The sequence below is a fragment of the Anguilla rostrata genome, chromosome 11, assembly GCF_018555375.3.
Source record: "Anguilla rostrata isolate EN2019 chromosome 11, ASM1855537v3, whole genome shotgun sequence".
Taxonomy (NCBI): domain Eukaryota; kingdom Metazoa; phylum Chordata; class Actinopteri; order Anguilliformes; family Anguillidae; genus Anguilla; species Anguilla rostrata.
Window position 1 is genome coordinate 27,592,068 of NC_057943.1, and position 24,810 is coordinate 27,616,877.

General features: G+C 48.6%; 2 protein-coding genes across 6 annotated transcripts in view; one reads left to right on the forward strand and one right to left on the reverse strand.

Annotated features, from left to right (window-relative positions):
* Nucleotides 1–354: 354 nt before the first annotated feature.
* On the forward strand, nucleotides 355–10,180 carry mcrs1 (microspherule protein 1). Of its 4 annotated transcripts, none has more exons than XM_064299155.1 (15): nucleotides 355–514; nucleotides 1,030–1,112; nucleotides 1,378–1,543; nucleotides 2,278–2,416; nucleotides 3,025–3,189; nucleotides 3,868–3,977; nucleotides 4,483–4,591; nucleotides 5,034–5,172; nucleotides 5,299–5,374; nucleotides 5,478–5,506; nucleotides 6,688–6,780; nucleotides 7,068–7,150; nucleotides 7,457–7,544; nucleotides 8,479–8,606; nucleotides 9,044–10,180. In XM_064299155.1, the coding sequence occupies exons 2-15, from the start codon at nucleotides 1,103–1,105 to the stop codon at nucleotides 9,128–9,130; spliced, it is 1,422 nt and encodes a 473-aa protein (XP_064155225.1). In that variant the 5' UTR covers nucleotides 355–514; nucleotides 1,030–1,102; the 3' UTR covers nucleotides 9,131–10,180. The 4 variants fall into 4 exon arrangements, with proteins under 4 accessions (XP_064155225.1, XP_064155229.1, XP_064155228.1 ...); XM_064299158.1 differs by having other exon boundaries at nucleotides 391–514; nucleotides 1,079–1,112; XM_064299157.1 differs by lacking the exon at nucleotides 355–514 and adding an exon at nucleotides 587–728.
* Nucleotides 10,181–11,022: 842 nt separating this feature from the next.
* Nucleotides 11,023–24,810, reverse strand: part of spats2 (spermatogenesis associated serine rich 2) — a 29,103-nt gene continuing 15,315 nt past the window's right edge. For both annotated transcript variants that reach the window (XM_064299153.1, XM_064299154.1), the window contains 10 exons: nucleotides 23,830–23,938; nucleotides 22,497–22,546; nucleotides 21,811–22,063; nucleotides 21,212–21,403; nucleotides 19,592–19,727; nucleotides 18,354–18,412; nucleotides 16,326–16,435; nucleotides 15,329–15,431; nucleotides 14,523–14,713; nucleotides 11,023–14,212 (listed from right to left, as the gene is read on the reverse strand). In XM_064299153.1, coding sequence (XP_064155223.1) covers nucleotides 13,928–14,212; nucleotides 14,523–14,713; nucleotides 15,329–15,431; nucleotides 16,326–16,435; nucleotides 18,354–18,412; nucleotides 19,592–19,727; nucleotides 21,212–21,403; nucleotides 21,811–22,063; nucleotides 22,497–22,546; nucleotides 23,830–23,938 — 1,488 coding nt within the window. In that variant the 3' untranslated portion in view covers nucleotides 11,023–13,927. The remainder of the gene's footprint in view (nucleotides 14,213–14,522; nucleotides 14,714–15,328; nucleotides 15,432–16,325; nucleotides 16,436–18,353; nucleotides 18,413–19,591; nucleotides 19,728–21,211; nucleotides 21,404–21,810; nucleotides 22,064–22,496; nucleotides 22,547–23,829; nucleotides 23,939–24,810) is intronic.

The following is a 24,810-nucleotide window of genomic DNA, read 5'->3' on the forward strand; positions in this document are numbered from 1 at the left end:
TTCCTGTTGAAAATAAAGGGTTACTTTTGCTTGCGTTGAAAATGCACTGAACTGGCACACATTTACAAAAGCCATACCTCCCTGCTCAAGTACTAGTCAGAATCATGCAACTGCTGATCAACCTGCTCTGGTAAAACAAAAGGCTGTCCTAAAAGTCTAAATAGTTGAAAGAATGAAAATATATCTAACATTTATTTTGCAAATTGTGTATTATTGCATGTAATCGTGTTGCATTTATTTGTCAATTCGTTCATTTATTTATTCTTTATACAGACGGGGAAATAACGCAGGAAAAGCTTTCAATATAGTGGTAAAATGCTATTCTGTGGTGGTCCAAAATAAAGCTTAATTCAATGCTGTCACGTGATATGTTATGGCGCTTGAGATTACGTAATTTCCGCGGGTTTCCGGAAGTTGAGATGGGGGCGATGGATTGTTTGTAGTGGCGGCGGAACTATTGTCAAAATTGTGCTATCAACAATACAGACAATATCCCGAGGTCAAATATTTAAAGGTATCTTTTGCAAGAGACCCGAAAAGCTGCTTACAAAACAGTGAATTGGTTGTTATAGGTTCATAAAGGGGCGTAATGCAAGGTGGTATTAGCTAGCTAGCTCGTACTAGCTACGTGGGCCGTAACGCTGTGTGGGTTTACGTTAGCTAGCTAATCTACCTAAGCTAACATTTAGATCAGTCACAAATGAAGCCTTTTTCAAATCAAATGGATAGTAAGCTAGCCTATCTTTATTGTTTAATCTTTGTATGAATGACTACCTAGCTCACCGATAACCAAACTAGACTATCGCCGTAGCTAAGTTATGAGCAAGTTATTGCCAACAAAGCTAGCTACTTGTCTTGTTAGCCAGCTAATTCAGCGCCTTTCGCTTTTCTAATTAGCTAGCTTAACGTAACAAGTAAAAAGGCGTGTAAATGAATGTATCTTGATATAACCGCAGTCATGGAACTTTGCTAGTTAGCTAGCTACAATGAGCACCAGTGTTCTGTTTCATTTCGATTTTTATTATACAGAGCTGATCACTGGAAAAGTCCTGAATAAATGACCTGTTCGCCCATTTAGAAGCGGTGGATCTCGCACGAGGCCATGGATAAGGGTATGATTATTTGAGATATTGTAGTGTTTTCGGATTCACAACTTCACTTACTAGCAAGTTTAATTTAATAGCAAAGTTGTAGGACGGTAGTTATGTGCGTATTTGCTTGCCTTTTCATAGCCCGCTGAAAGTAATGCAAGAATGCGCAGAAACACAATGTGTCTGACATCTGGACAATGCTAACTAAAGCAGTAAATACACGTATTGACCTACTGACAGTACTTTTGTTAAAGAGCGATCACGGTTTGTTGTTTTGTGGCTGTAGAGATGCTAGGAGGGGTTGCGGATCCGATGGTGGCCGGGGCAACAGCAGGGAGCGCCACTGTACTGAGTCGTTCGGAGGACGAGGAGTCGGCAGGTGGCAAAGACGTCAAAAGGACCGCAACGCAAGCATTCAGTGGGGTGGTCCCTAAACGCAGGAGCTCCTCTAGGTCTGTCTTCGTATTTTCACACATTGCATCCTTAGGCAATACTCACATTCGGAACAAACAATTGCTCTTTTCCTTTAAAGGCAGCGTCTAAACTTGCACTAATACTAGCATTATTAGTGAATCCAGCAAGGGTAAAGGTCAGCATTCAGCACTTGTACTATTCAACATGGAATGTTAATTACACAGTAAATGTTGCAGACACTATCATTAACCTCTTCTGAATAGATAATTGAAGAGAGAATAGGCTTGTCGTGTCTGTGTTGTGTTAAAGTTTATGTATCATTATTCTTACAATATGTCATAAATACTGCTCACAATTTCCAGTCCTGAGGGGTACAACATGTCAGGTTTAGCTCCTGTCCCGGAGGGCTGCAGTGTCTGCAGGTTTAACTCCTGTCCTGGAGGGCTGCAGTGTCTCCAGGTTTAACTCCAGTCCTGGAGGGCTGTAGTGTCTCCAGGTTCAACGCCAGTTCTGGAGGGCCATGGCGTCTGCATTTTTTTTTGGTTTTTGCGAATAACGTTCCATCAGTAGCCAACTTAGGCCTTGGAAGCCGGGCGCCTGAACTCTGACGCCGATTAATGACTGGTCATTTACGATCAATGAGCGCTGAAACGCACCAGCTGACGCTGCAGCCCTCCAGGGGCGGGGTTTCAGCCCCCCTTGACAGACACAGAAGTGGGCCGGGTGCCGTCTGTCTGCAGTGCCAAACGGGCTCTCGCTCGCCGTCCCACAGGTCCATCAAGCGGAAGAAGTTTGATGACGAGCTGGTGGAGAGCAGCCTGGTGAAGTCGTCCAGCCGGGTCAAAGGCCCGCCCGTGATGGAGCCCGCCCGCTTCTCCGGGAGCGAGACCTCCTCGGCTGAAAAGAAGAAGGTACCCCCTGGGGATGAGAGAGAGAGGGACAGGGAGGCGTAGAGCAAGAGAGCAGGAGAAAAACAATACCACCACAGAGACATTCCTGTGGGATGCTGGGATTTGTAGCAAAAAAAGTACTGTGCATAAATAGAGGATATATAGATGTTGTAGAGTGACTTTATCATACCATATTTACAGCATTTTGTATAGTTTTGGGTACCACACTACAAGAAAAATGTAGAAGCTATTGGATAAGGTATAGAAAATGGCAAATAAATTATTGCCTTGCATGAAATGTAAAAGTTACAAGGAAAAAACTTTTCACTTATCAAAAGGAGGCCCATTTGATGGAGGTTGTTAAATTTGTGAAATTGATTAAAACCACAAAGCACAAAAGAACGTCTCAGACTGAGGAACAGGGGGGCAATGGTGGAAATGAGTTGAGGGTAAATTCCACACTGGTATCAGGAACACGGAGAGATAATGTGTGGAACGGCTTGCCAAGCCATGTCATAGAGGCAGAGACTCTTGGGGTGCTCAAGTCCAGGCTTCACGCGGTGCCGGATACACTCTGGTTTTTAGGCAAACGTGGGGCTGAACGCCCTGCTCTCGTCCCGTTGCTCCAGGTGTCCAAGTCCAGCATGCTGCCGGCGCCCCCTATGGCCGCCGTGGTGACGCCGCTGCCCATCACCAAGCGGGTGAAGAAGAGCCGGCAGCCGCTGCAGATCACCAAGGACCTGGGCCGGTGGAAGCCCGTGGACGACCTGCTGCTCATCAACGCCGTGCTGCAGGTCAGCGGTGCCGCTTTACCGCGCAGTCCGCCAACTCATGGCAGCCGCTGCACGCGGTCCTGCCTCTTTTTTTTTTTTTTCCCTCATCCCCTTGTGGTCAAAGAGCCTTCCCCAGTCAGCCAGGAAGCCAGATTCACTCACTGTCTTCTGTACACATCTACAATCTCAGCTTTTCTGAGGACTTAATTTAATTTTTAAAAACCCTTCTCTCCCTTTATCTTGTCAGTCTTGAGACATGCACTTTGACTGCGGCGCTTATGTAATTGTAACTTTGAATATCTCTTACTTTGTGTATCTCGCGCACCTGCTTGTAAATGTTCACTATCGAGTAGAGCTCGGGTTAAAGGATTTTTGAATACATCATTGGAGTAACCTGTAAATTGTACGTGCTGAAGAAAGGTTTAGCAGTATGGCTATGGAACAGAAATTTAGGTCATTATGGGTAAGGTTCGCATAGGGGAAATGTAGTCCTGGGTCAGCACTCCTGTTCTGGAGCTGTACGAGTACGAGCCCTGATCCAGGGTCACTTTAGCCTTTTAGCTCATTGTTTGTAAGGTTATGATATGGACAGGAGGAACCCTGATCCTAGATCAGTGCTCCCTCTCAGATTATGTATGAATCAGAGTCCTGAGCTGAACTGAAATCCAGTCCTGACCCGGGGTGCCTCTCACTGTTCAGACCACAGACCTGACCGCAGTCCACCTCGGGGTGAAGTTCAGCTGCCGGTTCACCTTACGGGAGATCCAGGAGCGGTGGTACGCCCTGCTGTACGACCCGGTCATCTCAAAGTAAGCCCCGCCCTCTGACCCTTTTCTCTCAGGCTCTTCCTGTTTTTCACAGCTCCACAGATGAAAGAGTTCTGTGGGTGTGTCAGTTTGCATGGTTCAGTGCTCAGGGTGATGCTTCACCACGTTATATCTTTTTTCTTTTTTTTTTTTGGGAGGGAGTTTGCACTCAAGATTTCACAGTCGACATATGCAAAGTGATTTAGTAAATCTTATTTGCTTGGTGGATTTTCAGTCATGTAAGCACATTTTATTGTGCTCAGTAACTAATTTTAAATCTCTGTGGAGCACTGATCAGCTCTGAAATGAATAAATCTGCTACTCCCCTCTGTCTTGAGCTGTAATGGTGATCTCCCTATGTGTGTGTGTGGGTTAGCTGTTAACTTTTTCCCCATAAGCATGAAGGTTAGCTGTTATCTTTCTCCTCCTGCAGACCTGCAGGCTAGCTCTTAGCCTTCCTAATGCTGCTCTCTTGCCTGTGTGTGTGTGTGTGTGTGCGCCTGCACAGGTTAGCGTGGCAGGCCATGCGACAGCTCCACCCAGAAGCCATCGCCGCCATCCAGTGCAAAGCCCTCTTCAGCCAGGCTGAGGAGGCCCTGCTGGCCAAGATCGGCTCAGTGAGTGACCGTGCGAAGGGCTCGGACACACTGCATGCTGGGATGTATGGAAGAACACTAATAACACCCCCAAAAACAATGCGTCTATAAACCAGAATCCTTGAAAATTTACAGCATATTCCTTATGCCAAATTTAAATGTTGAGTCTGTTTTATGCAGGTTGTGTTTTGGCTTCCCAGCCTGGACACAAACGCAAACAGTAGAGTCACAGAACGAGCAAATAGACTGTTTGTGCGTACGTGACAAACTAGGGTGCTCCACAGTCAACCCAGCTATCATCTGTTCAGTTACCGTTATCCATTTTCCAATTATCGTAGACAAAGGGTACAATGAATGATTTTGAATGTGTCCCGCGTGGACAAGAGCTAGCCTTGGTTATGGTTCGGTTCCTTCGGCACGCACTGACACCCGGACTCGTCTTTCATGTGCTGCTGCATCTCAGTCGAGCCAGCCCAAGCTGGAGGTGTTCCAGGACCTGCTGAACAAGCACCCGGGCGTGTTCTACCCCTCCCGCACTCCCAAGAGCCTCCTGGTGCACTGGCAGCTGCTCAAACAGTACTACCTGCTGGATGACCAGAGCGGTGAGTGTGTCCCCCCTGCAGCTCTCCTCTGGGGCCTGAGCTCAGTTCCAGATTTTTATTTTAGCACCGTCTCCCCCTGCTGGTCCTCCTGGGTTAACCCTTTCCCCGCCCGTCTCACCCCCGCAGTTCAGCCCCTCCCTAAAGGAGACCAGGTGCTCAATTTCTCGGACGCGGAGCAGCTGGTGGACGAGGCCAAGCTCAAGTGAGTGGGCGCCGACGGCCGACCGCACACGTGCGCTCGCCTGTCCCTGCCGTACGACCCGCAGCCTGACCCCGGCCTGTCCTGTTTTATTTTCCCCCCACAGGGAGAGCAGGGACGAGGTGCTGGAGCACGGTAAGTGTGTCCGTTCGAGTGAGAACGCTGCTTCGGCATAAGCGATTACAGCACAGTGCGCAAGGGTTGGTGAGGATTCTGGATCGACCGGCGTTTGAGGTTTGGGCGTGTCCCTTTAAGTACCGCACGCTAGTATGTGTATGTGCTGGAGGTGTGTGTCCTGTTTGTGAGGATGGCGATGGGTGTAAGCATGGGAAATATGCATCCTGTGTGTGTGAATCATGGCGGTATGTGTAGCCTAGGTGTTCAAGATGTACGTATATCCTGTTTGCGAGGACCATGGCAGTGTGTGTGTGTTGAAGATGTGTATCTTGTTTGTGAGATGTCTCCTATTTGTGAAGACCACAGTGGTATGAGTGTTGGAGACGTATGTCCCCTGTTTGTGAGGACCATGGTGGTTTGTGTGTGTTGGAGACGTGTAACGTGTTTGTGAGGACCGCGGTGGTTTGTGTGTGTTGGAGATGTGTCCTGTTTGTGAGGACCTCGGTGGTTTGTGTGTGTTGGAGACCTGTGTCCTGTTTGTGAGGACCTCGGTGGTATGTGTGTGTTGGAGACGTGTATCGTGTTTGTGAGGACCATGGTGGTTTGTGTGTGTTGGAGATGTGTCCTGTTTGTGAGGACCTCGGTGGTTTGTGTGTGTTGGAGACCTGTGTCCTGTTTGTGAGGACCTCGGTGGTATGTGTGTGTTGGAGACGTGTATCGTGTTTGTGAGGACCTCGGTGGTTTGTGTGTGTTGGAGACGTGTATCGTGTTTGTGAGGACCGTGGTGGTATGTGTGTTAGGGATGTGTATTGGGTTTGTGAGGACCTTGGTGGTATGTGTGTGTTAGGGATGTGTATTGGGTTTGTGAGGACCTTGGTGGTATTTGTGTGTTGGAGACGTGTATCGGGTTTGTGAGGACCAGGGTGGTTTGTGTGTGTTGGAGACGTATATCGTGTTTGTGAGGACCTAGGTGGTATGTGTGTTAGGGATGTGTATTGGGCTTGTGAGGACCTTGGTGGTGTGTGTGTGTTGGAGACGTGTATCATGTTTGTAAGGACCGTGGTGATATGTGTGTGTTGGAGATATGTATCGTGTTTGTGAGGACCTCAGTGGTATGTGTGTTAGGGATGTGTATCGTGTTTGTGAGGACCTCGGTGGTATGTGTGTGATGGAGACGTGTGTTCTGTTTGTCCCTGCAGAGCTGATGATCGCTGACCGGCACCAGAAGAGAGAGATCAGACAGCTGGAACAGGAGCTTCCACGCTGGCAGGTTCTGGTGGACAGCATCACAGGTGAGCACAGAGACCGGTACACGCACAATATAGGCTCATTCGCAGGCACCCACTGTGTATACATACATACACACAGGCATAATATTTACACACGTTCACACTATATGTCTAAACGCGCGCATTATATAAACACACAAGGCACACACCATGTGTACACGCGTGCACAGATGCCAGCTTGTCCTATTTTAGCTGCTCATCTGTAGGATTACCCAACTCGTCTGCCGTGTGAGTAGAAGGAGCAGCAGATGAAACCCCTCCGTGTGTCTTTCTCCCTTGCCCGCTGTCAGGAATGAACTCCCCCGACTTTGACAACCAGACTCTGGCGGCGTTACGCGGGCGGATGGTGCGCTACCTCATGAGGTCCAGAGAGGTGAGCGCTTTCTTTTCCCGCGGCCATTTCTGACACCCTCTCTTCCACGTGCGTCGGTCTTTTTCCTGCATAATTCTATACAAAATAAACCAGAATGCTCCTGTGCAGCTGAATGTACAGGCTGTATGTCCACACTGTGTTTCTGTCGGTGTCATGACTGTAGTGTTTGTTCGTGTCATTTGGGGAGAGGAAGATTTCCAGAAGGTGGAGTCTACATTATTATTATTATTGTGTGATTTTGAGTGCGGAGGCTGAAAAACAGGACCCAGGTGTTGATTTGGGATCTAATTCCCCCCCTGCCTGCAGATCACATTGGGCCGGGCCACCAAGGACAAGCAGATAGACGTGGACCTGTCTCTGGAGGGGCCCGCTTGGAAGATCTCCAGGAAACAAGGTGCCCTGGGCTCTGCGCCTCTCCAGTGTACCCTGGCTCCTGCCCATCTCTCACGCACTCGTGTGTGTACACACACACACACGCACCAGCTCTCATGTATCTTGGCTTCTACCCCTCTTTCTCACACACACACACACATATGCACATACGCAGACACACACGCACACACACACCAGCTCTCATTTACCTTGACTTACCCCCCCCCCCCTCAACACACACACCAGCTCTTGTGTACCCTGGCCCGCTCCCTCCACTCTCATACGCCGGCTCCCGCTGAACTCATCCTACACAAAGAAATGCACGCGCAGCGCTCTGCGGCACCGCCAGCCTCACGACCTCTACGACCGGCTTCAGACGCCTTCAGACGCGTGCTTCACGACGCGCACAGACGCTCAGACGCTGCTAAATGCTCAGCGCGGCCACGCGCGCTAGACGCGGCTTCACAGACGCGTCTACAGACGCGTGCGCGCCCCGCGCTCTATGGGACAATAAAAGGGGAGGAGCGCGGCGAATCGGTCGCTCTCTCCCGAGGCTTCCGTGATTAGCAGTTTCTCATTTATGTGTTTAAACAGGGACTCTCTCCTCTGTGTATTGTCGCTCGTTCTGACGAGAAGAAAAACAAAAGGCATTTAGTGACCGCAGGTACCCTGCAGAAATGCATGGGATTCGTACATTACTGGGAGAAGGTTTGTTTAATCAGTATCTGGCTTCCAGCCCCTCGATTCCCCTGTTTGAATTTGATCTCCAAGATTTGTTGGGCTGGTAATTGGCCGGGCGTGTTCTCGGTTTTAACAGTTTTATTATTTCCCGTGAAAATGGGCGCCGTGATGCGTTGCGTAGACGGGTTGGCGCAGGCTGTCGAACTGCGCTCTGGGCTGTGCTGAATGGGCGGAGGCGATGACTGATGTTTTCGTCGTCGTCTCCATCCCCGCAGGGATCATCAAGCTGAAGAACAACGGGGACTTCTTCATCGCCAACGAGGGCCGCAGGCCCATCTACATCGACGGGAGACCGGTGCTGTCGGGGAACAAGTGGAAACTCAACAACAACTCGGTGGTGGAGGTGAGAAGGGGCGGGGCTAGTAAGCTTGAGGGGAGTCGGGGGTCGGGCTAACTGGAGGGAGTGAGGGTGAGTGGACAGGGGCTGGCAGAGCTAGGGTGGGTGAGTGGGCAGAGCTAGCAACGTGAGGTGCATGTGTAAACATTAGGCAGGTGAGCGGGCACAGCTGGTAAACCTGAATGGAGCGAGAGTGGGTGGGGCTAGCACACTGATGGCCCTTGGGAAGGTGTTAACATAACATAATGAGGAGAACAGGTCATTCAGCCCAACAGTGCTCGCCATTTTCCTGACTAAATTAGTCCTCCGATTACCTACAGACTAGTATCTAACCCTGTATCAAGCCTAGTCTTGAAAATCCCCTAGTCTCGATACGGTGTTAGATACATTCTAGTTTGTAGGTAATCTGTGTTCAACGGCACCTCCTCTCTTCCCCCACCCAGATCGCAGGCCTCCGCTTCGTCTTCCTCATCAACCAGGAGCTGATCGCCCTCATCAAAGCCGAGGCTGCCAAGATGAGCCAGCAGTGAGGGGCGGGGCAGGAAGGAGGAGCCGAACCGCGGGGCGGCGCGGGATTGCGGGCCGACGCTCAGCCAGGGCCCAGACACGGCAGTGGAGCGGGGCCGCCTCACATGGGTCGCCGCGGTGACCCGAGGATCCGGACTTCAGTGGCAGGGAGTGAGCGGGAGGGACTTTCCTTTCCGATGCCCCGCGGCCATCTTGGATGAACTTCAGCCTCTACACGCGATCCAGGAATGACCACATTCCTTCTTCACTCTCAACACGTCTTAAAACTGACCCTGAACTTTTTTGTGCTGTTGTTCCTGACTGTCCCCCCCCACACCCCCTTTCAACCATTGGATGCTTGAACACACCTCAGAAATTCATACATCTTTAGCTTTTTGTTTGAGGTTCTGTTGAGTCAGCGGGTGCGCTCGTGGTAAAATGCGCCCTCAGGCAGATGGCCTCAGGAACCCTTTGCAGCCGAGCTTATGGAATAGAAAACGAAGTGCAGATATTGACTTGTAACCTAATATAAGAAAAGATTCTGGCTATCTACACAATTAGCAAAATTCCAGTAAATAGATTTTTTTTTTTTTTTTTACTCAAACTGGTCAAAGGAATTCAATGATCAGCGCTGGAGGTGCTTCCAGCAGCTGCTGCATCATACCCACCATACTGGGACACAAACCGGCTCAGTGACTAGCTATCCTAGTTTTAGGCAAACAGCCGTATGCCTGTACAGTACAAAACACATTTCCCAAAGTCCTGAAGGGTGTTGATATCGACCGAGTGCACGACACCAGATTCAACTGGCAGCTTCGAGTTCAGTCGAAGAGGCGTTTCTTTTTTTCCTTTCGGCGGCTTCCATTAGACCGGCCCCCTTGTGATTGATAGCGATGACATGCAGAATCTCAAGTCGGCATGGTAACGCCGCCCTGTCGGCGTGGCCTGCAGGGCTGAAAGGGAACGCGGCCACAGCCCGCTAGCCCCCAGACGTTCAGGATATCGTTCCTCTCAGTTCACCTTTAAACTCTGTATTTTAGAAAATACTCATTAAATTGCTTTTATGTGAATTTGTGTCCTTTTTGTACTGGTTATTTACAGCACAGGTGTGAAAAACTCTTACTCTAAACATCAAAGCCTTTTGTGGTAAAGAGTATACTTTACATTGGAGTGCTCAATCTTGTCCATGCTGCTTATTCAGTTGTCTGTCCCGAAGGCTAGACATTTTTGTGGTTATTTACAAATTTGGCAACTTAAGACGGGGAAGCAGGTTTGTTTATTTGCTTGTACATGTTTTGAATTAATTTTATTAATACACACTGTGTTGAATTAATTTTTTAAACTAGCTGTTTCCAAAGGACATATTGCCAACAAATTTGATTTCAAATGTTAGTGGGAAATAATTGTTTTTCAGTGTCAACACTGAACATTGGGAAACAATAACTGATAATATGAAGCGACAAATTTGCTTAACTTGCACTACATTTCCAATAGTCTGTGGACACCTGAACATCACACCCATAATATGGAGTTGAACCCACTTTGCTGCTGTAACAGCCTCCATTCTTCTGGGAAGGCTTTCCACTAGATTGTGGAAACTTCCTGTGGGAATTCACTTCCATTCAGACACAAGAGCATTAGTGAGGTTGGGCATAAGGCCTGGCTCGCAGTCAGCATTCGAATTCATCCCAAAGGTGTTTGATGGGGCAGAGGTCAGAGCTCTGTGCAGGCCAGTCAAATTCTTCCCAACCAAATTCAGCAAACCATTTCTTTACAGACCTTGCTTTGGGGCACTGTCCACCACCGATTTAGCGGGTCGTTTCAAGGACTCCCACCCCACTACTGACACAGTGAAACCGAAACCACGGAGGGTCAAAACGACTACATTCCCAACAGGAGAACCAGGACACAGGTGTATTTGCTAACAATTTTATTAATAGTAAAGGAGAAGAAGTGTGCCAATCAGTGAAGATGATGGTGTCCAAGTGCTCTGTATACTGGAACATAAAGGGGGGGGGGGGGTGAATGTCTTTGGTCCATAATTGGTGGAATGAGAGATAATAGAAGAAATGAGAGATGACAAAAGGCACTTTACTAGTTTACAGTTGTCTCAGAGGAGAAGGAAAAGGGCGGAAGAGGTTCATACACAGGAAACGGGACAGCGCTAAATTCTGCTGTTTTCTGCCCAGAGGAGCCCCTTGGGCACACAGAAAACACACACACATACATACATAGCCAAAGCCCTTTGTGCGGGCGCTCACGCGTATATGTAGTTGCATACATACCGACATACCGCACGTACATACAGAAGGCATTCCAAAGAAAGCATACTATCATTTCAATCGATTATTAAATCATAAAGCGCATAGGATTAAGTAGGAAGCGTCTTTTTCCCTTCTGTTTTTACCGCTCAGTAAAAATATGAAGCGAAAATGCATTTTCAAAAATGGAGAGAAGGGGAGAAAGAGAGGCAGCAACCTGCACTGATCAGTGGACAGTTTCTTTGGAGATTACTACATTGTATTAAAGAAAAAATAAAGTAAAAAATAGCGAAGGCGAAGGCCAGTAGCCTATCCGCGAGGCTTTGCGACCAAGGAGGAACGTGTGAAGTGGCTGTGCGGAGCCCCAAAAACAAAATTAACCCCACCCCAAAAGTACATTTCCAGTACTGAAGGGAGTCCAGACTCAATCTGGCCCAGAAATGCGTACCGGCTGAAGAGAGTGAGGAATGCGATAATTACACGTTGAAAAAGTGGGTGAGGGGTGAGCGACGCCGACTGCAAAGCAAGGCTAACAGAAATTTGGCAGAGCTGCTAGTCGGGCTGACATCCACGCCATTCAAAAACCCTGTGTGGGGAAGGGAGGTGGTTGTGGGATGTAGGTGTCCAAAGTGCTGCTAAGGCTGTGCAAGCGGTGCAGACCGGAAGTAGTCTCCCAGGTAACAAAGTACTGAAGGTAGGATGCAGATGCTCTGCCTATTTGCCTGAGAATGTATACAGCTAATGTTACAAAATGTTACCACCTGCCCACCGGACCTTTCGCCACGCAACACGACCGTACAACTCCAGCCGACATGCGCATCCGCACCTCGTGCTGCACACTTCTCTTACCGACGTGCCATTCCCGGTGGCGTTCAAACCCGAAAAACTTCACCAGTAACGAAACGACAGAAATGTCTGTCTTCCTGTAGGCAAGCCTACACTGCGGGATCTTGCTACCACAGTTCGTGATGAAACCGGGTACTTCAATGTTTTACGCCTACAAAGACGGTCGGGGCTTCATCAGGCACTGAACATGCTGAAACGCATTCAGAACAAAAGGACAGTTAAACTTCATTAAACTACTTTGGGTTGTTATCCCCACTTCATATAACGTGCTGCTTGCTGACACCGCGCAACCTTTGGTTTGCTTTCCTACATATTGGAAAACACTTCAAAACGACCCAGAAATGCATTGCACCATGGTCCTAGAACGCGAGAACGGCGAAACCGTAACACACTTGCTACCAGGAGGGTGTATCACGTCTAAAATGAGGTATATCTCCAGTTTTTATTCGACGGTTACTGAACACATGCTTGATCGAGAAAAGAAACATGATCGTTACCTTAGCACCTCTATTAAAACAAATGTGTATATACAGCATCAATAGCCAAGGTTAGCGCTACGGTCTGGCAGAGTTTCTAATGAGAATTCAAAGGCCAACTTTAAACCATTCATAACCATAATCTTTTTTTTTTCTTCTTTTTTTTTGGCATGGGCATGGATATTGTTGACAGCTCAGTGTGGGGGAAAAAAAAGGGGGGGGGGGGCAATGACAAACCTGTTGCGTGACCTACTGCTTTGTGTTCTTACATCACATGTTCTACATAATTAGAAGGTAAAATTGAGGTTGTTTTGTCATCATATGCAAATGATAAAAAAACGTTGAAAATCGTACAGTAACTGCGGATTCAGTATTGAAATTAAAGCAAGACACTGGTGCAATGGTGGGGATGATTCTGGCCAGTCAGACATTCTTCCGCTGAGAAAACGGTATAGCTTCAACAGCAGGCCATGTAGTGTCCTCTATAGCAGCCGACCTTCGACAGTTCTAGTGAAAACCACGCCCGTGAGTCCCCTCCCTTCGTTAATAAACAGGAGGATTCAGCGCACCTCCCAGGTACCCCAATCCTCGTTTAAGCAGACAGAAAGCGGGGGAAACTTTCCAGAAGACTTCCTCACCGCAAAAACCACACAGAATTCGCCCGTGGACCGCAATTAAGACGTGGAAATGAACAAAAGGTCCATTTAATAACTGAAATAATCTAATTAAAGAAAAATTGGAAAAATACCTATAAGTTGCCCTAATGTCAACTGCATACAAATTAAGACTCAAAAATAAAGGGCAGGTGTAGTCTTGAACAGCCCTGCAAACACGACAGACCAAAAAAAACAAACAAACTTGACAACTCTTCTCCAAAGGTGAAAAAAAAGGAAAAAGAAGAGGTAAATCCCAGTCTACCAACAGGGGCCAAAGAGAGGACAGAATATGGAAAGCACAGCAATCTGCTGTCAGGAATCTGATCGGATTTGAGATAGCAAAGATGAGAGATTCACGTGAGGGAGAAAACAAGCGAAGAGACAGCGGTTGCGGGCAGGGAGCAGAAGATACTGGAATCGTTTCGGAATTTTAGAATACAGGGTGGGCTACCTATAGGTGGCACTACAGTTCAGTAAATGAGATGTAAACTTCAGTTCTATTCTTCATTGCTGGGAGGTGGGTGGGTGGGTGGGTCGGTGGGCGAGTGGTGGACGGGTCATTGAGAGTGGGGGGCGAGGTGTCAGGGGCAGTGTGTCCGGGGGGTCCTCTGGGGCAGCCCGTTGGTAGCGGGGCGGTCTTGACGGGGCGGGAGCGGGTTGGGCTGGGCAGAGCCGTTGACGGTGACAGAAGCGGAGCTGGAGGTGGAGCTTGGCTGGGAGGATGGATAGGCATTGCCGGCGGCTGCCCCCTGCCCACGGTTGCCTTGGTAACGATAGGTCCGGTTGGGGTTCCGATCTTGGTGCGGGCCGCTGTTATACCGTTGACCTCCGGGGTGATAGTTATGACGGTGGTTGCCCTGGTAACCCTGAGACATGACCACAAGAGAAAGCGCAACAAAGTACTTGATTCATGCTGGTTTTGTTTTTTTCTTTTAATTCAACAAACACACTATCCATTCCTATAGTTGGATATTTTACTTTAGAAATTCAGGAATTGTGCTGTTGTACCTTTCTGAAAGGTACATCATTGCCACACCTAGGATTTAAATCTGTACCCTGCGGTCGCACGCTAACTATACTGCTTCCGTAGCTAAATTTTCTGTTCTACAATGCAAAGCACGACGGGCTGCGGCACTGCTGCGTCCGCCCTGTGCCGCTGAGAGGCGGGGGGCTAACCTGTCTGTGTGGCTGGGCGGGGCGGCCGCCGTATCCCGAGGCCTGGGGGGGTCCCTGGGGCGGGGCCTGGGCTGGAGGCGGGGCTTGCGACTGGGGCGGGGCCAACGCCTCCAGGGCGCCAGGGCCAGTGATGGAGGAGGCGGCGGAGCTGCAGCGGGAGCGGCTGGAGTAGCCAGTCTGAGGGTGGTACACTGAGAGAGAGACAGAGGTTAAATACATTCATTTATATTCACTAGCATTATTTAGCATAAGTACTTTAATATAGCTCTAATTCAGTGTACAAAAATGACTTGCAATGCACGAAAAAAAAGAACATATCCTCCCCCCCCCCCTTTCACATGGTTGAACTTATAATTTACTCTATAGTTGAACAATCATGGCAGTGTAAAGGTTAAATCTGTGTGTATAGGGATGGGTAAGGAATATGATTTCAAATACATTTCCAGAAAATCTTTTGTATTGCAATATATAAAAAACTGTGCAAAATAACGCAAGCACATTCACGCGAGTTAAATTGGCAAAAGTGACCAGGCCAAAAGCGCTCGCAAACCACAGAATGCAAGTGAAATATTGCTAAATTATTAATACCGGTAACTACGCCAACAATGAATCTTGACAATTGTAATTAACAATATGCCACAAATAAACAACATCAGCTGAGTCACACTGCTCACATCCAAGGGACACACCAAGCAGCATTAATACCCGATTCATTTTAGTGTGTTTTTCTCGAGGAGCGAGTGACTTGTCTGCACGCGTGTATAGTGTGCACACGCATGCACGTCTCTCTATGGAGGGGAGCCTACCTTGTCCGAATCCCATGACGCTCTTCTTCAGCGGCTCCAGCTCATAGGTGAACTTGACGGCCCTCCCCAGGTCCTCGTCATATTTGCGCTCGCTCACAAAGTGCTACAGGAAGAGAGGCGCTCAGTGTTAGCATCAATGCTAGCTGCTGGCTCACAAAGTGCTAAAGGGAGAGAGGCGCTCATGGTTAGCACATTTCCCCTTTCAAGGTCATGAAAATATCTTCTCTAAACATTTTTCAGACATGGGTATTTAAATCATTCTCCCCCAATTTCCAGGACTTTGTGTGACAGTGTTTTTATCTCACAGGGTACAGATGGTCTTGGAGCAAAATCAGAAGTTTTGCAGTCCCACATATATTCCCTGACATTTAAACACTTGTATGAAGCAGAAATATAAATATCTTCCATTTGACAAAGGCGGTACTAATCCTGCATAACCCGCTTAAGATTCCCACAGGAAATGAGCCAAATTGTGCAACTCAGAAAGGCCTGGGGCATTGAGAAATGCAAAATTTTACTATGAAACTAGAAGAGTATCAGTCCACCACATTAAATATCATTATGTAAATCATTGCTACCATGATGGGCCCTTGGGGGGGGGGGGGGAACCAGAAAAAGCCAGAGACACTCGTAGCCCCCTGGGCCCTGGAAACATAATTTGACACCCCCGGCTTTAGACTATGAACCTCCGCATGACCAGCCTGTTTTCACTGTCCGGTCTCCGTGGAAACAGAGTGTTCACTTCAGGGTTTTCAAAAAAAAAAAAAAATCTGTTTACACGGCGTCTGGAGTTCTGAGTGGCTTTCGCATTCCTTCGAATACGCAAGTCCCCAAAAATAGCGCAGGTAATTGCGTACGCGAGCACGCGTGTGCGCTGGCTTGCCCTTGCTCTCTCACGCACGGATGCACACACATCCGCGTCCCCGCCCGTGTTTGAGGCCGCGGCGGAAAGGTTCCAGAGCATGCGGAAAGGGTGGGCGGGGCCTGGCGCGCTCACCTTGATGTCTGCGCGGAGCTCGCTCAGCTGGTCCTCGGACATGGATGCGGATTGGTCGGTCAGCCGCCGAAGCTCCTCTGCCTTCTTCTGACGCCCGTCCAGGATGGCCACTAGGGAACGAGCGGAGACTCGTCACCTCATGGTTGGGGTACAGGGCTAACGGCTGTGTGTTATAATGTCTGCCACAGCAATGGTCCAGTAAGACCCGCTAACCTAACTACAGCAACTGCACATGCAAACAAATGCAGCTGTGTGTTCACACATGCACACGCAAACATATGTGCGCACACACACACGCACGTGCACTCACACATGCCCACACGAGCACACACACGCACTTGACTAAGCGTTAACTTGCCAAGGGCGAGGCAAAGGGAGAACGGAATGGGTTTTATTTATTTTAACTCCACAGGGAGAGAGATCCGGGGAAAAGCAGAGGGTTCAGACAAGCAGGAGTATCTACATTGATATACAGCCATATTGTGGAGGACGTCACACATTTCAGTTGCTATGGAGATATCAGCACCAGCTGAAATCTTTTGGGGATGGACAAGAGGGGGAGGAGACAAAAAAGATATTCTCTGGGTAGAGAAAGAAGGGAGGAGAGGAGAGACAGAGGATGAGGAGAGGGGAAGAGATAGAAGGGGAGAACAGTAGGGCAGAGATGGGCAAAAGAGGGGTGTGGTCAGTGTTTAGGAATGTGGTTTCAGAAGCTGTAAGAGGGATTAGTGGGCGCACACACACACACAAAGACACCATTCACTCTGCCCTGACACCTGAGACTAGCAGCATTCAGTCTTTCCAGAGCCTGCTCTCACACACAGCCCAGAAGAGGGCCAGCACTGAGAGGAAAGAATGGCCAGGGTGGCCTACTTGTACAAATACGCATTCTTGCACAGTCACGCGTTTGGATGCATCCGGGACACCAGCAAACATGTGCCTTTTTTGGAGCGCACAATGGTTGCTCATTTGGACTCAGAGACTCAGACTCAGACTCAGAGAGACTCAGACTCAGAGAGACTCAGACTCAGAGACTCAGACCACTGCTACACTGTACTTTCTGCTCTCCCCTGGTTCCCCCGGCACACTCGACGCAAAGCACAACTCCTCCGACTTCTGCCTCAAAAACTGGCCATTTTCGCATGCAGCGGCTGGTTTTTGGAAAACCCTTTCCTCCGCCATTTCAAAGTGAGCTGGAGCTGAAGGCTGGAGCTCTTCGCCTGTGGAAACTCCAGCCGCCAGCCAGAAAGAGAAAAGCTCTCTTGGTCTAGAGGGGACTGGAAACTGCGCAGCACGCCTGTCTGAAAGGACTGTGGTTTGGAAAGTCGGAATGTTTGCTTTTGGTGCGGATTTACGGACAGCAATTATCCGAAAAACACACTGCCTGTGTAAAGGGTAACGTTGTGTACACACAGAACCCATCTTCACACTGCACGACTCGTGGAAAACATAACAAATAAGATTTGGAAGTGCTCCAGATTCCTTCAGTTGCCATTCTTATGTAAACATATTCCACATGCAGCATGTTAGCAATACCAATATCAATTATCAATTTTTTTGAACAGTTTAAATCCATTTTAAAAAAAATTGAAAGATCAAAAAGTAGAGCACAGGTAACTACAGGACAGAGGGGGCAAGGAAGGAGTTTATTTGGCTGTTCTAGGTATCAACTGTCCCCCCTTGCAGTCCCACAGAACGAGAACATTATCCCTTACATCTGTGTGCACAGCTGAAGAAAAAAAATGTTCTTCAGGTTTCCCTCCCGGTCTTCTTTTTCCTGTTGGAAATGAAAACGATGCTGCCTGGTATGAAAAGAGCAGCCTTCTTATCGGCGGAGGGCGGAGCAGCGGACGGATTCGGGCCTCCGGCTGGGCCGGGCGGCTCCTCGCAGCCTGAAACCAGAACCTGGAAAGGTGACCCCGGTGCTCCACTAACCTAAATGACATTTTATTTCTCTTTAAACTCCGCGTCAGCATTTGGCAATGGTGCCAAGTGGGGGTGGGGGTGGGGGTGGGGGGTGAGACTTACTGGCTTCCGCTTTGACTTTGTCCATTTCAGCCAACAGGGCAACCTCCCGGTCCATTAGACTGAAAGAGAGAGAGACACACAAACACACACGGAGGAAATGAATTCCAGTACGTGCAATGATAACCCAGTTTGCCCGACACAGATAAGATATAACCTGCACTTTGTTTTGGCCAAACATGTTGTTTGCTTGCAGTAACCAGGAAGAGTCTCTATTTTTCAGAGGGAGACTGAAAGAGAGAGAAAGAAAGAGTGAGAGCAAGTAAGAGACAGAGAAAAAGGGAGAGAAAGAGGAAAAAAAAAGAGAGCCCGAAAGAGGGAAAGTCTACAGGAGTAGGGGGCCTGGTGTTAATTGGTGAAGCCTGTCTCGAGTCCAGCCACACTTTTGCGGATCCTTCCGGAAAGCCCGTTGACCTTTGACCCGGCTGGCAGAAGCTGCCGCGGCTCTCCGCACAGCCGGCTGTTTTTCCCCGGGTTCAGACTGCAGACAGACTTACGCGGCGTACTACAGGCACACAAAGTTCATGTCGCGTTGGCCCTGTTTATTCTGGGGTCTGGTCACCTGCACGGTATCAGCAGAGCATGCCGCCCTCCCGCCGCCCCCTCCCACCCACACCTGGTGATTCACGGGTTACGCAAATTAACTGAAGTAGAACAGCTTTAGCAGACAAAACTGCAATCGTACTGCACGTGTAAGTCACATGTTCCCGATGACCCCGAGAGCCAAAATGGTGACTGGGAGAGAGATACTCCAGACGATTTGCATAGCAGGTGGAGAAAATTCTGCTGATGCATCCGCTACGGCGCGACAGAGAGAAGTGGACTCTCCGCCCGAGGGTCACGGGTTCAAATCACTGATCGAACGCCTATTTTTGTATCCCTGCTACGGGACGCGTGGGAAGCATCCATCAGAGTCCCCCGACCCCGTTTCTGGACATCTGCAGGCTCCACTGTCTGTTTCTCCCCAGATCTAAGTAACCAGGCAACATGAGTCGAGTGTAATCAGTGGCTTTAATTGACCGATGAAGTGAAAACAGTCGATCGATTAAAGCAGCTGGTAAATTAAGCAGGGAACAGCCAGACGCGGCTGACCCTGTGGTGCTGGAAGACCAGGGTCGGGGAGAGCGGGGTCAGCCGGGGCGATTGGGGAGAAATGGGGTCATAGGGTGGGGCGATCGGTGTCAGTGGGTGGGGCGGTAGGGGTCGGCAGGCAGGGCGGTCGGAGGAGCTCGGACACACACCAGCTCTGGAGCTCGGCGAAGGTCTGCTTCATGCGCTTGATGGAGGAGTCCATCTCGTCCTTCACCACCACCCGGTAGCGCGAGAGCGAGGCCGTGCAGCGCTGCAGGTCCTTCACCGACCGGTCGATGTTCGGCGCTGGGGGGGAGGGGGGAGAGAGAGATTAGGGAGTGAAAGGCCAATCTGCAAACAACATTCAGTCTGCATTGAAGGCAATACACTCTCGACCTGTGGCAATTAACTCTGTTCAGTTGTTTTATTGTTTGTTTTATTATTCATTTTATTATTTAATTGCTGATCATATTGTTTATTGCTTGTAAGTTATGCTATCCTTTCTGGTTTCACGCATGTCATTTGTACCATGTGTGGGGCACAAATTATAGGGGAAAAAAAATTGACAATATTGATTTTCATTGCTACATACAGATATATCTAATCATAAATCAACATTAGAGATTTTATTTATTTATTTTTAAGATCTACTTTGTTTGCATTCTTGTTCGAGAATGTGTCTTCATATAGACCTCTGAAGTCAAACGCATTGGAAAATACAGCATGCCAAATACCGCACACAAAATACTAAAATACTCAAGTGAAGTTTTCATTTTTTTTCCATTTTATCTTTATTTTTAAAGTATTTATCTGAGAGCATTCTCAAAAAACATCCCAAAACATTCTAGATAAAGGGTGGCAACATTCAATCCTGGACAGCCACAGTGTCTGCTGATATTCTGTGCATTTCAGCAACAGTGAGTCACTTCAGCTGTTGATTGGATGAAGAACCCACACACGTCATTCTCAAGGTCTTAATCGGATGCTTATTGAAAAGAAACCACAAGAATCTGAGAATCTGCAGACACTTCAAGGTCTGAGTTTGACACCCCTGTTATAAATCACTGGCATCATTTAAAATAAATGCATGAATAATATATTTTATTTTTTAAATTCAAAGTTAAACAAATCTGACAGATTACAAAACCACACACCTAAAACCTTTTTTAATAATAAGGTTATAAAGGTTTCTCATGCCTCAATTTTCTTTTGGGAGTTTGTGGAACCCCCTCTACCCTCCCTCAGTCAACACAAACCTTATATTCTCCATAAAGCTCCCTGGGTTCCAGAATGTTCCTTTACCTAAACTATGAACTGAATTTCCGGATGTTGATTAATCAACAAATACAGATTTTCACAAATAATCATGAAATACTGATTCACATGAATAAAACTGGGAAATAATGATTTTTATGATCAATTGCCAAATGCCAAGTTTCTACCAGAAGGAGTTGGGAACGGCCTAAGTATTCGCACGCACAGCTTTTGTCCTCCGATTACCTGAAAACATGTTGAGCAATTACACTAGTGCCTCCAGAGAAATGTAGGATCTGACTATCGAGGTTTCATAATTAATAAAGAAGGCGGCGTACAGCGGATTACAAGACTGTCGCCTGCCCCATTGTTCCCCAGCTTACGCACCAGCAGAAAAACCAGTGGAGCAGCAAAGCTCTTGCAGTCCTCAGACTGGCAAAACGAATGCCAGGGAATGCAACCGTGTGGCGTACACCAAGAGTAAACGAGCACGCTAAAAATCACAGCTCAACAAGCCGGCTAAGCCTCCTTCTTACCGATCTTCTTATTGCCGGCCGCCCCGTGCTGGCCGTCGTCGGGGAGGAACGAGGAGTGGGCGGGGCCAGGCTGGGAGCCGGAGGCGAGTCGGGGGCGGGGCTTGCCGCCGCGTTGGCCCTGCTGGCTCCGCCCTCCCTGGCTGAAGTGGGAGGCCTGGCTCGGGGGCCTGGGTTTGGAGTCCACCTCCACACCTGGTCGGGAAGGTCAACAGAAAATGTTAGTTTTTTTTCCCTCCGCAGGAGGATGAAACGGTCGCTGGCGGGAAGGTTACGGGACGGCAGCGTCATACGATTACCGCCATTCGCCATGCTGCCAATAAAAGTGTTCTCTGGGATTACAGTTTCACTGTCGTAGCACACAACAAATCAAAAGCCCGTTCTGGCGATGAACAACCAACCGAGCCATTAACTGTTACGTAACAACCATTTAGCGCCTGTCTGCTGGAGAATGCACTAGAATCCATGTATCTGCTGAACTCTCATCCATGGTTCACATGGTGAAGTCCACCCTGCCTGTGCTTAAAGTAAGTCCCTTAATAAACAGCTGGGTGGAAATGGGGGCTGGATTTGGGTTTCTGGGCACGGTTCCCCTAGGATACCTGAGGTGGCGTCGGAGAGCTCGGGCGTGGCGGGTTCCGAGTCGAGCTCGGCCGCATCCAGGGAGGCAGAGTCCAGTTGCTCGCTCAGGGAGTCCAGCGAATCCCCATCCAGCACGGATCCGTTGGCGTGGAAACCGTTGACCTCATCCTTGCCATCAGAGGGAGGCGTGGCCTTGGCTGGGTCCGGCTCGGCCTGCTCCGGCTCTGCCGGGACTTCCGGCTGAGGTTTGGGTTTGGGTTTCTTCTTCTTGGGCTGATCACCCAAGGACAGGGAAACATAAGAACAGCCATCTATTCATATCATAAGCTACTGGAGCCACCAGCCTGTTCATTCAGTCTTTTTCAAATGCTGCACCACGGTGCAAGTAATGCAGGAGATGCAACCACTTCAGAACGAGCTGGGATTCCGGTTCTGAATTTGAACGGTTTCCAACTTTCCTTGAAGAATTCCTTAAGAAACATGTTTCTTGAACCCGCTTATTAAATCCTGAAAACGTTCATAAGGTTTGAAATGCAAAGAAGTTTAGTCTTCTGCCAGAATCTGCCACGCATACGCTACATCGCTAGCTACGTAAGCAGTGATGCACATGTACAGCATTCACAGCATAGTGGACTGGGGCAAATGCTAAGTTTCATTAAAGAAAAATGAATGAAAAAATTGGGCGTTAAACTTTTAAGAAACGTACCTTCTTTTTACCGGTTACATTCCACTCCTTCAAGATTTCAGTGGCACTGCCTGCAGATAAAATGAAAGACAACCTCAATGTTTGATACACATTGTCAGTAACTAAACAACCAAATAATGTACACGTTCCATCACTGTGGATGAGTGACGCAAATGCTTTCCTTTCAAGCGAAGGAGGAACGTGAATATGCAAAAAAGATGTCGAACAAGAATTCCTGTCAGATGGCAAATACTGCTATGACAGCTATGACGGAACACTTTTGCTCATCGACTTCCTTGTTGTGGAAATAGAAACTTATTTTTAGACGTTTAACTGGCTCCGACGCAGTTTGTTTCTCTTTGCCAGAACTGGGCCAGCCCACGAGGAATTCCTTTCATGCTTTTTCCCCTCCTTTTGTTCTCCGTGGGAGAGGTGAAGGCGATAACTCGGTCGTCAGCGTGTGACGCGCGCCGGGTCTGGAACCGCGGCGACGCCCTGCGCGGTGACTGACGAAGGCACGCTAAGAACGAAACCGTGCGGGCCTGCGGGGGCCTTCCCCCCCGGGCCGGGACAGTGCGCACATCAAAGCGCTTCAGGAAGCGGAGGAACGACAGCGCTGATTTACTGGAGAACGATGGCAGGTTAGCGGGGTCGCCTTCCCGGCAGGCTGACGGAGGCTCGCAGCGCGGGAAGGAATTAAGGAGCCTCTCTGTGAGGGGGGGTCTGGGAACGGGCCACCGCCGCGTTGCTCTGGAGACGGGCCGGGGGGTCGTCCGCTCCCGGGCCCGGAGTCAGAGCCGCGTCCAGCGCTGCCACGTCGGACCGACTCCGCCGAGCTGGGAGAGCCTGGCCTACAACGCCGCCTTTTAAAAAAAATTTTTTGAAAAAAATGAAATAAACATTCCAGGGCGTTTGGGTTCTGCAGGCGCTTGCTATGCCTCTCCGTTTCAGAGACCTCGGATTTCGGCTGGGCAACCGGCGGCCTAAGCGGTCTGTAAGTCGCTTAAAGTTACCTTCGTCCAAAACACATCACTTTTTTGATGTTGTTGTTGTTTATTTATGGTCTGTCTGTAACCGAGCAACTCGGCAGTGTGCAGGCCCAAAATGCCAAAGCAGAAAAGCATTTTGAAACCTAGTTAAGTTAACGGTGTCCTCGCTTCCCCTGGCCCCCCCGAAGAAACAAGTCTGTAAAGCTCACAGCTGCAAGCTTCCCCCCACGCCCCTCGCCCCCCTTCCCCCTCACACATTCCTCCATTTATGCCCCTGACCGAAGACCGTCACACCTTCCTGAGTCTCCACCGCTAGACCAGCGGCAGAGGGGAACCGGGGAGAAGCCGCGTGCTGAAAAGCCTACCTTCCACAAAGGCCTGGACGGCCCGGTCCACGCAGTTCTCAAAGTGCTGCAGCACCAGGACTATCTCGTTGTTGCTTTTGTTGGGCACCACGGCTCGGACGGCACTAATCTGTAGGGGAGAGGGAGAGAGAGGGAGGGAGTGAGAGAGAGAGAGAGAGAGAGAGAGAGAGAGAATGTAGGATTATATATGTTTGCCTATGTCTTGTAAGCAAATGCAACTGCAAACACTTTGAAAGCTTTATTGTCCCGGAAAATAAAACAAAATGCAAAGCAGAGGTGTATGACTTATGCGCATTGTTCTTTTGAATAATGTTTCATTGTTACTATAAAGCCAACAAACGTGCAATGAATTACCACTACATCTAAAAAATTCAAATGCTGCTAAAATGCATAAATTTGCATTAGTAAAATTAATAAAGAAAAGTCACATGAAAATGCCTTTTCCCCTAATTGCTGAGCATTTCAGAAATTTTAGCTCATTTTTTAAATTTGGGAATTTTGATTTAGCAAACACCCATTTGTGTAGAATGGCTTTAGGCTCTGCACTTGCCCATCTATGGGAGGAATGGGAACTGAGGTAGTACTCAGCCAGGCGTGACAGATCATCTGAACTGTGACCAAAGTTTAAAAATGGTTCATTCATCTCCTTACGCTGCGTATTTGTAAATTTGCCAAATGTGGTCCTGGAGACCCCATGTATGTGCTAGCTAATACCCATCTGAAATAGCTAGGTCGGTATCTGGCAACTAACAGAGTTAACTTAACTGTGGACCATCAAGGAGCCTTTTGATTGGCCAATTAGCGACAGACTGATCGACGGGTAAAATCACGCTGGTGGGAACACTTGTTTACTTAAGCCAAGCATCTGGCTGTCAGAAAAACAACACGCAACACGCAAAATGGAACTGAGCCAAATCTGTGTTCACAGCACAGAAATCACTTAAAAGCGTGTAAAAGCATGTTCTCAATTACCTTAACCAA

Coding starts and splice junctions, on each gene's coding strand:
- mcrs1 (XM_064299155.1), top strand. Junction 1,544..2,277: donor AAACGCAGGAGCTCCTCTAG/GTCTGTCTTCGT, acceptor GCCGTCCCACAG/GTCCATCAAGCGGAAGAAGT. Junction 5,507..6,687: donor GGACGAGGTGCTGGAGCACG/GTAAGTGTGTCC, acceptor TTGTCCCTGCAG/AGCTGATGATCGCTGACCGG.